The sequence below is a fragment of the Dipteris shenzhenensis genome, chromosome 4 (genome assembly GCF_047967505.1).
Source record: "Dipteris shenzhenensis isolate YYH24624 ecotype China chromosome 4, Dip_SZ_1.0, whole genome shotgun sequence".
NCBI lineage: Eukaryota > Viridiplantae > Streptophyta > Polypodiopsida > Gleicheniales > Dipteridaceae > Dipteris > Dipteris shenzhenensis.
In genome coordinates this window covers 50,897,861-50,912,184 of record NC_141599.1, presented here as the reverse complement: position 1 = coordinate 50,912,184, position 14,324 = coordinate 50,897,861, and the positions used below count along the sequence as shown (strand labels likewise).

The window sequence follows — 14,324 nt, the reverse complement described above, 5'->3', positions numbered from 1 at the left end:
GTAGATAGGTGATGAGAGACAGAAAGTATGAAACACTCAATCTATTGTAAATGTGTGTTCAATAATACATGATAGGCCTCTTACATAGAGAGTGCCCTTAGAATAGTCAACACATGTGGGATCCTCTCATCCATATCTCTCCTTGTGGATATCCTTGATCCACATCTCCACATCATGTAGTCCACATCCTAGGGTGGCTACTTTAATTCTTTCCTATACCATACCTTAGCCTCTAATTCATGTGCACATGGCACCATATCTCAACAGCTTACAATATTTTTGCATTGAACATTTGTGTATGAACTTTAAAGTATGCTTAAAAGCATAAAACCATGATGATACTACGTCCCATGGTGTGATTCTAACTATAGAATATCTTTTGCAGGGATGACAAGGTGAAATATATCAAATTCCAAGGACTAAGTATTCCTAGTTTCATGGTTGCCATTGTATAGCTTTGTGCTCCATGTTTTGTATTGGGTGTTGAGCCAAGTATATTTCATCCTTTCTTTGAGAAAGGGTGGTTTGAGTGTATGCTTGCATGATCCAAGTTCATGGGTCAAATTCTTATTTATGTCCACATCAAGCTCAGAGCTCGAGGCTTTAGGCTTGGAGCTCGAGGGTTTAGGCTTGGAGCTCGAGGGTTTAGGCTTGAAAAATGGAAATCCCTCGGAGGACCTATTCACATTTGCAAAAGCAATATTGAATTATAGCTTAATCTTCAAATAAATAGAAACCCAAATTATTACCAATCTAATAGATAATAAAAGTTAATACCAGACTGTACTTAGTTGTGTAAGTCTTTTTTTAGTGCTTAAGTGTATAGAACTAGCCTAACTTTCAAAAGGTATACTATGATACACTGGGAAATTTTTCATATGTATTTATTTATTGTAGAAAACTATGGCAATTTTTCATGGAATTTATTGATAATATTTCAATCTTAAAGGCTAAACTTAGCACTTTTTTAAATTTTAGTTTAAAAACTTGGCGAAAGTGTTGAGCTTACATTTTTATAAGAGCATATAAACTTCCACAAGCCTTATAAAATTTTGCTTGATGCGAAAAAATCTATTGGCAGTATAGTATAATGATAAGGCAATGGGTTGGATTGATCTACAAGCGACGAGGTTCGCTTATAAGAAAGGGGTTAGGCAGTGGGGGGACCTGTGGAACCTGAGAAGAGTTTGTTAGAGAACAGTGGTTTCTATTAGAGTGCAACTTGGGTTGTCTGAGAGAGAGATGGCCAAGTGATTGGTACTGTGTTGAATAGTATTTGTGATAGTTGACCTACGAATAGTGGAAAACTATACAAAATTGGAGCAAAATTGGTCCCCCTAAAATGTGTGCAATCTAGATGGGGTGCACAAGATGGAGGAAAGTCTTGGCGAAGGTGGTGAACATGAATCTCAAGGGAGAGTGGTCCCGACACGTATCGAAAATGGGCCATGAGACTGTCGGAGAAGTGGTGGAAGCAGAGGTTTGTGAGTCTATGGCAGTCTAGTAAGGCAGGGATGCTTCTTATGGAAGGTGATGCATAAGTGGCTTTTGTTGAGACGTAGGATGAGAAAGTGGTTCAAACTGAATATGTTGTGCCCCTATGTGGGAAAGGTGTCAAAGAGTTGATGCATTTACTGTGGGCTTGTCGAGTGACTAGAAGGGTATGGTGTGTAATGGTGGGGTCTATTGGTCAGATTGGGCATGACGAACTAGAGGCTGGTGATCCTTGGACACATTCAAGGATTGGGCATGATGAACTGGAGGCTGGTTATCCTTGGACACATTCAAGGATTACATTTTACTTTGGGTGCTTGTTGGTAACACATTCTGAATGTAGTCATGTTGGCAATCTGGGATGTTCGAAATGAGATAGTATTTAAGGGTGGGGTGGGAGTAGGATTAAGGGAAAGTGTGATTTTGGCCAATGTGAAGTGCCAGTTGTATGGGGAAATGGAGGATTCTTTGGTGGCAAGATGCAGTCTCAATGAGTTGAGCTTGGTTGGTTTAACTTTAGCCTATATTGCATAGGTTGCAGGCATTTTGCCCAATTTAGGGGACCAAATTTGTATATTTTTTCCTTTTTGTAAATAATGTAAGTCAACTAGTTTAATGGGGGGGGGAAAATATTTGTCAAAGTGCATGGTCTCATAAATTGACAGGAATGTGGCAAAGCTAAAAACATGGACTTTCTCTTCTCACTTGTGAAATGCAAAAGAAAGAGAGAGAGAGAGGATAATGATTCAATTCAAAATTGATCCTTAGCTTCTCCTAGGAAATCTTACACAGAACTTTCAGTTGGTTGTTAGAATGGAGGTTGTAGGCTTTTTCTCACCATCGAGGTTAGTGGGAAACATGAGTAGGTGGCATCTAGACAAGTGGATTAAAGAATTCACACTTCTAGTCCTTTATGAGAGACTCTTTTTTCTTTTCCCCACATACAACCAATTATGATGAGGCTGGCAGCCAGCTCAGTTGGGTGGCTGAGTTAAGCTCCCCCCCCGTTCACGGTAAAGCCTCCGTTCTTCCTGCAAATAAAAGAACACATCACGTCGTGACCAACATTCAAGATATTTGTAAGAAAGATTCAACGTGCCGGCGCCGTCTACATCCCTTTAGCTTCGAATCATCCTGCCAGGACGAGAGTCGACGCAATCACCTTCAGTTTCAGAAGCCATCTCCTCCGTCGGCTTCGGCGCTTAGCACGCAAAACTGGACGCGCTGTGCGCTCGCATTGGTTGATCATGACCTTTCTGGGTCTCGGACGCCGTTGCTGCAAACCGTAAGAAAAATCATCCCATTAGCACCTGGGCAGTCGATGCACGCATGATATACACCAACGCACTACCGTAGATTCCAACGAACTTTGAACGAAACATACCCACGAACTAGCTTTATATTCTAACCTCACGATTCAGGCGGACCATCGTCGCGCAGTTGGTAAATGACGCTGGCGATTGACCACACAAGTCAACGGAGCAAAATTCTTGGTTAAAGAGCTTCCTCACAAACATTGCTTCCATCAAATTCAGGTAAGAGCAATGCTCGGCATCTGTCCATAAGGCGAGTCCCAGCGTCGACTCTGCTCTTACGCTCTTAACCTGCGATTCCAAATTTGTGAGCAACATTTCATCCAGTATCATGCAGCTCATCTAGCCTAATTATAAAGTCGAGTTCGTTCGCTAAATGAGTAGATATCTTCACGCATCTCTTAGAGCTGCTTCCAGCATTTGCATTCTAAAAGTGAGAAACAATTACCCGGTTCATGGCTTCATATTTTTGCTGGACTGCTGAACCTATACTCGCCGCGGATTCCTCTAATTCGTCTTCTATAGGAAGTCGCTCGCGCACAGGGGGATTAAACGCTCCACCGGTATATTGGTCTGATGTCGAATTGCCGTCGCACGTTGTTGTGATGACGGAGTTGGGGAACGAGGCGTCCATGAGGCTCAGTATTCCTAAAGGAGGGCAAGAAATATGACTCAAGAGATTTGATTGTGACGAAAATGCAGTTGGGCAACGGAACACGATGGAACGTGGAGGCAAGATAGTAAGGAATACAATCTCAAAAGGGCAAGAGAAGCAAATATATATAATTGTAGAGCACCAGGCGCTAAATCTGTGATACAGAAACAGGGTGAAGGATGGCAATGTCGCCAGGAATCTATCGAAAAAATCGGTGGGCGACAGGTATTGACGATGATTACAGACTTGGAACGGCACAAAGAGATAGTGTGAAGGGGAGAGAAGGCCGAAGAAAACAATTTGTCCAAGGCTAGCTGTCTGGGAACTATAAATGACCAAATTTTGCAATCCCAAAAATCTCGCCAACCGAAAAGCCTTTCGTACCAATTTACCCTGTGCCAAATATCCCGGCCGTCCCATCTCATAATATCTTGGCGCCGGCCAACACTTTCATAAATATCTTTACCAAGGCCCCATGTAGGCTCATGTAGGCCTTACATGGTCTCTTTACATCCTTACGGACCTTCATAGAGAGCCATGGGCCCATAAATAGAAAGAGAGAGAGAGAGATAAACATACATTATACAATTTTATACATCTATACATAATTATATTTATATTCATATTCATATTCAAATTTATATACAATCGAGTGCATGCATGCACACTCACACGCGCATCTGCACATGCACCCATGTATAGATCATAAATGAGAGAGTGGGTGGGCAAGGGGAAAAGAGCGAGGTTTAGGGACAAAGCAAGTGTAAGTAATTAAAATGAAGGAAAAAAGATATACTTCAGCAGTTGAGGACCAAAAGCACAAACATATTTACCAACAAGCAAAGAACCAAAATTTGGTTCATTGTTGCTAGTTGCATAAAAATATGGCATAAAAATGGCAAAGGCAAGAGTAAATGGTAAGGAGCACACTATGTGACACCCCCTATATCACATGCAAGGGGGTTTAAGGACTCCTTATGCATGTATATTTTCTATAACTTTGCAAAGGAGCTCAATTATTGCCTTGATGGTTGAGAAGGTGCCTACTGGTCAACACACCTTCCCTCCAAGCTTCCCAGAAACCCAAGGGTAATTATGTGCTAGCTATTTGAAGAATTATGTGCTAGCAGATAAACCATTTTTGTATCCTAAGTTTTTTTATTTTAAGACATCAAACATCAAATCCTAGCTTATCATTTGAATCAAGTGTCCTCTCTCTCTCTCTCACACACACACACACACACAGAGACAATCCTCTCTTCGAACGCTATTGTAAACAACCCCCCCTAACATACACACATAGGCTTACATTTTCTACATTTTATTTATTTATTTTGCCTACATATTTTTAAACTCATTCTATATTATGCTATGTGAATAGTTCCATAATTAAATGTTAATAAGTGATTTAATGCTCCCTCTTTTTAATTCTTTTGTTTATGGTTCATTAATAATGAATTAACCACCCATAATTTCATGCTGACCCTCTATTCATGTATTCATTACCTATTTTTGTACTAGTCCCTTATTGTCTCCCTACCCACTGCCCAACCTCTAACCACCACTACCCACTCCCTTCTTACACGACCTTCTTGATAGAGCATTATGCTCTCTTTAATTATTGCTTTCCTACCACTCCCCTTTTTTTGTCATCTTATTTGGCCTAGTGGAACTACTTAGCGCATATTTTTTTCGGTTCTACTCACCTCCATCCCTCATCCCTTTATTTATCACTCATCTTATCTCGCTCCCCGATTGTTTCCCTTGCCTCTACAAAGCTTCCAACCGCTCTTTGTGGCTAATGACCTCTCTTCCAACTTGTTGCTGTGTCACCTCTCTTGGCAATGGCTACAACTTGTAAATGGTCGCAGCTCCTTCGACTTCTCACAACGTTCCCCCCTTCATGCCTTTTCTCTCCTCCATGACACTTTGCAAGGTGATTTTGGTCGCTACCTTGGTAGTTCTTGTTCTCTGAATGTACGCCTTGTTCCATTACCGGTTTGGTGTCGCGTCACTTTTTGGACTTGCTCTTCTTTGGTACATATGCGGTCTCCACTGTGTCTCACATCGCGGCTACTAAAGCTCTTTGTAAGAGCAAAAGGGATAGCCCGCTCTTTGTTACCATCCTACGTGATGGGGCAGCCAGTGGCACTTTGTTAGTTGTTGTTTTCTCTCTTGCCAGTGGCACTCTCTCGGGTTCGTGGTAATGCTTCGAAATACACAACTTATGCTTGATACCCTTCATGATTGCTCTTTTTGTCTATTGGCTCCTCTATGATCGCTCTTTTTGGTTCTTTTATTGCAAGGCACTTAGATAGTTCTTGCTTGCTCTGGTTAACTCTTGCGAGTCCCTACTCATCCTACTCCAATGAACACCACTTCCCTTTTTCAAGTCCTGTAGCCGCAGTTCTCTCGTGGAACCTTAACTTGTTGGTCTTCTTTTGGATGACCACACTCCTCATGTAATGTTTCGGTGCCTCCCTTCATGGGTTCGCTCCCTCTACTGATACGATTGACTTTTGTTGCCTGTCATGGGTTCTCTCCCTCTACTGATACATTTACGTTGCCTTTCACACGATTATGCCATTGTGGGAAGATGCTTGATTGAACAATTGTACTGCTTCCTTGTTGGCTTCGTAATCCTATAGCTATCGTTATAATGTTGGATATATCACAAGGACCACCTGCGCGTTGCTGTACTTTGTCTTCATTTTCCTATCCTCCCTTCACTGTTCAAACCTTACCACCTTGTGTGATTACCGGGTCGCCAACTACATGAAAGCCCCTTCCTTTGCCTTTGTTTGCCTCTTCCCATGTTGATTACCACCAGCTCAAGACGACCAAGCCCTTCTGCCTCTACCTCATGGCTTATCGCCTCTGTTCAAGCATATGTGCTCTCTATAAGCCATACCAGTTAAAGATCTACTGAGCATTCTATCGCCAAACATCGTGGTGTAGCTACCTTGTCCTTTTTATAAGCTCATCTGTGAGCTTCGGTTTCCCCATTATTGTCACTTAGGTCATTGCATGGGAACCATTGCAGACTTTGTGATCACTCACTTTCATATTTATGAGTGGATGATGTGATCATAGTCGCTTAGAACTTCTTGGCACCTATATGGACTTCTCGACACACACGGACCCCTGTGGACTTCCCACTCCATTACTACTTCTTGCTGGATGATCTTTCCTATCAGTGTGACTACTTGCATTGCTTTCTACATTGCACATTTGTAATGAAGTCATGAACTTCTTATTAGTCGACCACTTCCCTGTGAGTGATTGGAGCTTGTTCATAGATACGCTCTTCTCAGAAGCTCCGTAACCTTAGGTGGCTGCTTCCCTCCTTCTTGTTCAATTGGTCACGTTACTACTTCACTTCCCACTCGTGTTTTCTCTCTGTTGTAGGACTTCTTACATCGGTGGTTCTTTAGTGTTGCTACTTCTCATGTCATTGGTTTGTTTCCCTTCTTGATGTTGTCGTGCCTTCGTTTTTTGCCCAGTGAATATCATGAGAATTTGCATAGTCAATTGCATGCTCATTTTTCTTATTTGTACTTTATTTTATCATTTAATTTTTCATGTGTGCACATATATAGATTTGTATATCACCCCTTAGATTTATACTTTCCTTAGAGTCCTCCTCCTTTTCTTTTAGGTTTATTGTGTATCTCTCTCTATCTATATATATTTAGTTTTAAAGCTTACCCTAGTTATATATATTTTGTTTGCTACATGCTTATTTAATTGGCTTCTTCGTTTTGTTAAATATTATATTTTCTCATATTTTGTACCCCTAGATGTCTCTTAACTATGTGTTTGTGCTTAACTTTCTATATGAGCTCAATTTTGAATCATGCAAGGGAAATTTATGCATTTCCTTTTTTTTGAAAGTGAGGTGCCAAGCCGCAAAAATCAATATTTCAAATAAAATAGCAATTCAAAAATAAGGAAGTTTCTTTATTCCAAAAAGAGTCCTTACAACGTGAGTAGGAAGATAGACTTATCGCTCGATACCACTGTGCTCTATGTGTAGTCACAATATGAATCAATCATAATCTCAATCTCAATGTAAGTCAGAGGTAGCAGACAAATCCCAATCACAATATCAATGTCAAAATCTACAGCTACAACCTCAATCTTGATCTAAATCTGAATCTCATTCAAGTTTTGGTTTGCCTCAAAATTCACTGTCTTCTTCTTGAATTTGGTTCTTGACTCTAAATCTCTTTCAACTTTAAATCTTCTTCTAAATTCATGTGCTCTTCTTCAAAAATATCTATGGAAGGAACTGCTCTTCTCCAAAATTCTATCTTTTATCAAGTGTGAATCCATGGGGAATCTACATTTCCTTGTATAGTCTTGCTTTCTAGAAATAGATCCATAGCCTTGATTTAGCAAGTTTCGTTCTTTTTGTCCAACAGTAAAAAATCAATCATTTTGGCCCACCCTTATCTTCAAATGATGTGAACTATGGAAATAAGCAATATGACAACTTCGAATCATCTCAAAATTCTCTATAACTTTTCTATTCATTTAGCGTAGGCCTCAAAATTGCATTTTAGAGAAAGACATTGAATCCAAGAAGGAAAAACCAATCCAAAGTGCTTTTCCATGATCTTTTGACCATTACTTCACCACATTGAAACAATTAAACCATGTAAAGTGCAATGTATGAAATATATAGCCTACTAAAAATTCTACAACTCTCTCACATAGACTTTTTCCAAATGAAGTGTCTTCCCATACATATTTACCTTTCAAAAGGGAATAATGTAAACATTCCAATGACAGCAGGCCATACATGTGATAATATCAAAACATAAAAACGAAATACAATGTAGTGAGCTAAGGCCTCACATAGACCCCCCTTCAAAATGCTCTATCCCTAGAGACAAAATCTGAAAATTATGCACATGGAACACCCCAATCTTTCCATGCATTCTCAATTGAGTAAAATCTCATTTTAGGAATAGCTCTTGTACAGTCCTATTGCTAAGCTCCTTTGTCTATGTATCCACAATGGCCTATGGAACTACTCTTAGGCCTCCAGCTTCCTATAGAATGCAATCAGGGTTAGCCACCTACTTTTTCAACAAGCCAACATGGAATATGGTGTGAAATTTAATGTCCTAATGAAGTTCTTGCTTGTAAGACAAGTTTCCATACATTTTAACAATCTTAAATGGTCCCCCAAATCATTCAACACAACTCTTTTGTCTCTCATCCTCATACATCCTTAGCATATCCTCTAATACTCTATTCAATCTCACTATCTCTCTAATGTAGCAGTATTCATTTGTAGATTTGTCCCTATTTCTTCAAAGATCAATTTTTGCCAAAATTTGGATATGAATCTAGAATCTCTAATGGCAACAATACATTCAGTGGAAGTCCAATTATTTATTTCACAAAACTTTGGCTACATCAATCTCTCCTTCTAAAATGGTCCATCTTGGTAAGTCTATATACTACAATATAGATTGTATAAAATCCTCCTCTTGTAGTAGTTATACTTGTAATGAAATCCATAGATATGGATCTCCATTTCTACTTTGGGATATGGAATGGATCCATCTCACCTAGAATACTATGCAGGATAGCGAATGTGCAATGATTCAAGTATGGCCATCTAAAACATTAAAAAAAAAGTAAAGATTGGAGAGAGGCAAACAAAAAGTTTGAGTAGGACCCTAGCAAGAGAGCAAGTGGCTTTGCAATAGGTAAATTAGGTAGGGCAATAGATTTTTAGTAGAGTTCACAAAAAGTCCCAAGAGCTAAAACAAATGGGAATAGCAACCTACCAAAAAGAGGCAAGGGATATGCTTTGAATACCAACAACTATGAGAAATTTTGGCTAAGTGGATTCTCTAATAGAGGAGCTTTCAACTAGGCCATTGCAATACATTTTGCATTAGATTGAAGGCATCATGAGGTGGGAAACTTATGGTGGAAGGTTAAACTTATATTGTTCTCATAAGCAAAGGGAGGGCATCGACTTTCTTAGAAGCCTAGCCTCCCTTATTTGTGAGTAAATCTCTCTTACAATTTAAGCTACTCTTGTTGCTCATACAAAGTGAGAAAGAAAGCCACTAGTAGCACTCAAATTTAGATACTGAGAAAGCTTTGCATTGCTTCCCCTTAGATCTAAGGGAAGAAATCCGACCGCTAATGCTACTATACATAGAGGATTATGAGCTCCTGCTACTATCCATATCAAGGGAGTTAGTAACCTATTTTGTTGGCTTCCCATTTGAATCAAAGAAGTTTTCTATTATACCTATTTTGAGGGGAAGAGAGACTACAAAGGTTGCCAGAATTTACTTTCAATAGGGCCAAATATTTATGCACCTTTTCCAACTTTAAGCCAAAGTTCTTGGGGCTATTTTCTCCATCAAGATTGAGAGAAGATTCAAATTTTGCTCTCACTTCGAATCAGAGACAATGAAATCTCTTGCTACTCCTTCCCCCTTCAAGATTGAGAGAGAGGGTTTGTTCAAGGCGGAATCATTCTTGAACACTCAAAGATTGATCTTTGCCAACTATTAACAGAAAATAGTAACAAGAATGTATGGTTAGATCATAGTTGGAAAACAAAGAGCAATCAAAATACAGGTTTCTCATCAAAGAACAACATTAAACATTGGAACTGTAGCAAAGCTACATACTTTCCATTCAGGAACATTGAGAAGAGTGCATCCCATCATCCTAGAACTTGCCAAGAGGAATATGCAGTTTGAATCCAGTCAGACAACAGTCTCAGTCTGACAATAGTCTAACTATTACATATCAAGACACTCTTACCAAGAGGATCCCAAAAGGAGTCATAACTAACCCCCATGTCAGCATATAAGATTATTGACATTCATGATTACTAGGACTTATGCCTAACATATGGTACCTGAATACCCCTCAACACTTTTGGTGGTCAGATTTTTTGGAACAAAAATGCATAGACTCAAACCCTTAGCTACTTATTACATTGGTACCATTTCATGGTTACATGCCAAGGCTAGGTACCCATGAAATATAATGCTGTCCATGCTAGTTCATACATAATAAATAAGGAGAACCATGCATGAATCAACAGTGAGCATGTTCACATTCCACTGGCACAGAATGGACACATCGATCCAATTAAGCAAAAAGCAATAGGTTGATGAAGCTTTAGTATCAGCAGCATATGTCAGTGTAGAGTCCTCAAAGAAATCATTCATTTTCCTTTGAATATTCTACATTTGACCTTGATTGAACCACTGGAATACTGAATTCTGAATTAAAATGATTTTCATGATTGAATTTTGACTTTGGAATAGTTTCTGCCACAGTTGAACAATCGAAACTAGTCAGACTATCATCGGATTGCTTGTCCATGTTATGGCAACTATCTAATCATCATTTTCTGAATATAATATCGCAAAAATTACTCTTTTTTCATTCTTCAGACCTGTTAGACTGACAATCCGACTTTCTATTTTTGACCTTCGAAATGCATCTGACCTTCATTAGACCGCTTGAAAGATGCCAAAACTATATGCTAAATTTATGTTTGTTGTTTTTCCTTTAACCAAGCTTTCATTTTCTGTTATTTTTGACCTTGAACACTTGCCAAGTGTCAAAATATTTTCGATATGAAGTAGAGGTGATTAGGGGACTCCCCCAGGCTCTTTTGGCTCATTTTTGGGCTCTTCTAGCTCCAAGTTAAGCTCCTCCTTTTCCCTTCATCTTTTATCCTTATCATTTCATCCACATCAACATCAATATCATCATTATCATTTTCTAATTTTGTTTTTGTATTTGTTTCTTAACTTTCAGTTTGTGCTTTTGCACTTAAGTCCTCCCAACTAGAACTTTGCCAAAACTGGGATTTAATTGTAGACCAAAATCTGATTGCATTACATCATCATTTGCATCAAAGAAAACATCCTCATACTCAGCCAAAGCATCATAAAACATCTCGGACATATCATTCTTCAAATCTGAATTTTATGTTTGTGAAACCACCTCAATGAGTGATCCCCCCAGAACATTGTTTGTATCATTTTGATCATCCAATAATCAAGCTGAATTTATTTATACCTTGCAATCATCAAGAGATTGGTATTCACCTTGATTTCCATCTAACTTCTTTTCTTGGTTTACTTCATCCTCAATTTGATCATCACTTTGGCATGCATTGTCAATTCTGGAATGTAAAAAATTAGCTTTTTTGCTTGAAAAATATCATCCATTGAGTTGGTTAACCATATTCAAATCAAAAACTATTTTAGAGGCATATAAACCAAGCATAGGATTAACTCTCAGCCACCTACATCATTCAAATCACTCCATTTGAATCACTTTTGAAACTTTTGAAAACTGCCAACTAGTACATTGCACTATAGTCCCCAACTCAACGGATAACTTGCCATAGATTGAGATATAACCGAATCACCTTCAAAAGGACATCTAATTTGATAGAAATCTTGAATATACATTTGTCTTGACATACATAATCCCACTTGGTAAGAATCCATCTTTAGGACATCCAAAATTAAAGTTGAATTAGCCTCCTGACATAGGAACAGACTGCATACTGCTTGCTTCTGTAGCATGCTGCTCAATGATAATGAGAGTTGAACTTGATTCGATACATCATCTTCATCTCTTATGGATTCGAGTACATTGGCATCTTGCAAACCATTGGGTCTTCTTGGTGTGAGGTTTAAGAATACAGAGCGTTCCTCTTGGCTTCTTTGGCTCTCGGGCTACTCCTCTGCTTGTCCTCCTTGCATCACTATCAACTCCTTCTGGTTGGATTTGTGCTTGAACAACTCCTTCCAACAAGGCATACTCATCCTCAAGGGATAAAACAAACTGTTGAATCTAAACATCCTCTTCACAAATATATTTATCAATTTGAATATCATCATCATACACGTCATGATCTGAATTGGCATCAACATTTTGATTCATTGCTGTCTCCAGTTGTATTGGATCCATTAATCCATACCAAAGAGAAAAACCATTTGGACTTGAGGTTTTAGCATACTCCTCAAGATCTTCATCAATCGAAATTTGCAACTTCAAATAAAGATCATAAAAAACATTGACTTCATTGCTTTGACATATTTTGGTATGATTGGTTTGAATTGGATTAGGACTGTACCCCAAAACTTCCTTGTTGTAAGGGCTTTTGTAGTTAGGCTCCGCAAAGATTGATTTTCTCTTGCTTCCACATAACATCAATAGTCAAAGATGGTGCAAATGCAAAGCATGCACACTTATCATATGACCTCTTCATCATCTTCCTTCAAATAGTAATCATTTTCTGAATCTTTTTCATTTTTTGACAACTCATTTTCTTGTTGCTCTATTTTTCTATGGAAAAATCCAGAACTGGTTACCATTGCATAGTCTTTATACACACCTTCCTTGCTTTTGGACCTTGTAGAATTGCTTTTCGACTGATCGAAATGGTTTTTCGACTGTTTGGGTTGCTTGTTGTCACGGCAGATTGTTGTCTGACTATTTGAACTGGATATCCAATCGGGTCTATTCTGAAACATTTGCATCCATTTGATTATGAATAAAAATAGCTGAATTATCACTGCAATTCTTACCACTATTTTTGAAATCTTAGTCGAAATTGGAATCGGAATCGGAATCATTGTCCTCTTCGTGCCCATATTCAGACTATGAAATCCAAACTCTTGTTGAAGCTCTGAGATGTCATTAATATGCTGATTAGATCTCCAGTCACCTCTATGGAACGTTATATGCCAAGATTTTACCGTCTCAAGCAAAGCTAGATATTTGAAAAGTTTGTCCAAGAGCCTTTTGATATTTCGATCAAATTTTGCCTCACTAATGGCAAAAAAATATGGTAGATAACAATCCTTTTCCTTATGATTGAATTTCCAGACAGCAAACAATACATCCTCCAACACTTGTTTTGCTTTCAGTTTGCCATGATGATCAAAAAATGAGACACTTGCTTATATAAATTAGAAAAAAGGAAGACACGTGTACCTCTGATTCAAGATTCAAACTTTAGAATGATGATCTTTATTTGTGCTTGATTGCTCTCTTGCACCCTAAAGATCAAAAATTACATTTGCTTATCAAACTCCATTAGGCTTTAGCATTCGGTTTGGATGATATTTTGCTTGATGGTTGAGACTTGATCTACCACAGGTTCAACTCTCTTTAAAAATCAAAATAGGCTTGATGTACTTAGGTTGTGGGCAGCCATGCTCTCTCACACTTCTTGTTTACATCCTGCTCATAAACCTCCCTCCATAACTACAAGTAATTTGCTATGGGTTAAGGTTCCTCCTTCCAAGCTAGGAATGGTGGGCAATTCCCTTGCTCAAGTCAAGAGCAAGACAAAGCTTTCCTTCTTCATAAACTCGAGCTGATTTCATCAAGCATGATTACTTCCACCGGTGTCTCCAAAGATCAACAACAATACCAGGCCAGAATCTCTCCAAAATGCCAATTATTTTCACTTAGAAGTTGCTTCTTCACATGCATTGCCTCAATCCTTTCATATTAGGTTGATTCGAAATTGCAACTTCATCTCCTTACTGGGATTTTTTCAAAGAATTAGTGCTTCAGCAATGACTGATTATTGCTGCTACAGCCCATCATCTTCCTCCAAGCAGGGCCAATTCTCTTTATTAGTGTGCAAGTTTACAATAGGCTGTTCGTAAGGCTGAATTATTGAAGCTTCAACTTTCCTCATAGTCATGGCTGGCTACTACAACAAAGTGGTGCACTCGTGTTATATCAAAACATTTTATTCTACTGGATGTCTTCTGTCATTGCCTAGTAAGATTTTATCTTCATGAGGTAATGCTTTCATCATGCTCAAAGTCGAA

General features: G+C 38.7%; 1 protein-coding gene across 1 annotated transcript; it reads right to left on the bottom strand.

Annotated features, from left to right (window-relative positions):
- Nucleotides 1-2,289: 2,289 nt before the first annotated feature.
- LOC147903003 (uncharacterized) lies at nt 2,290-3,739 on the bottom strand. Its single transcript, XM_087374176.1, has 4 exons — nt 3,256-3,739; nt 2,904-3,098; nt 2,657-2,770; nt 2,290-2,525 (listed from the first exon to the last, which is right to left on the bottom strand). Exons 1-4 carry the CDS (start codon nt 3,439-3,441, stop codon nt 2,469-2,471), a joined length of 552 nt encoding a protein of 183 aa, XP_087230302.1. The 5' UTR covers nt 3,442-3,739; the 3' UTR covers nt 2,290-2,468.
- Between the last annotated feature and the right edge of the window lie 10,585 nt (nt 3,740-14,324).

What these genes read in the sequence shown, in the direction of transcription:
- LOC147903003 (XM_087374176.1), bottom strand. Translation starts at nt 3,441, where the DNA reads ATGGACGCCTCGTTCCCCAACTCCGTCATCACAACAACGTGCGACGGC. An exon ending in AATATGAAGCCATGAACCGG is followed by an intron (nt 3,099 to 3,255) that starts GTAATTGTTTCT and finishes TTGGAATCGCAG; the next exon opens with GTTAAGAGCGTAAGAGCAGA. An exon ending in GATGGCTTCTGAAACTGAAG is followed by an intron (nt 2,526 to 2,656) that starts GTGATTGCGTCG and finishes TTTTATTTGCAG; the next exon opens with GAAGAACGGAGGCTTTACCG.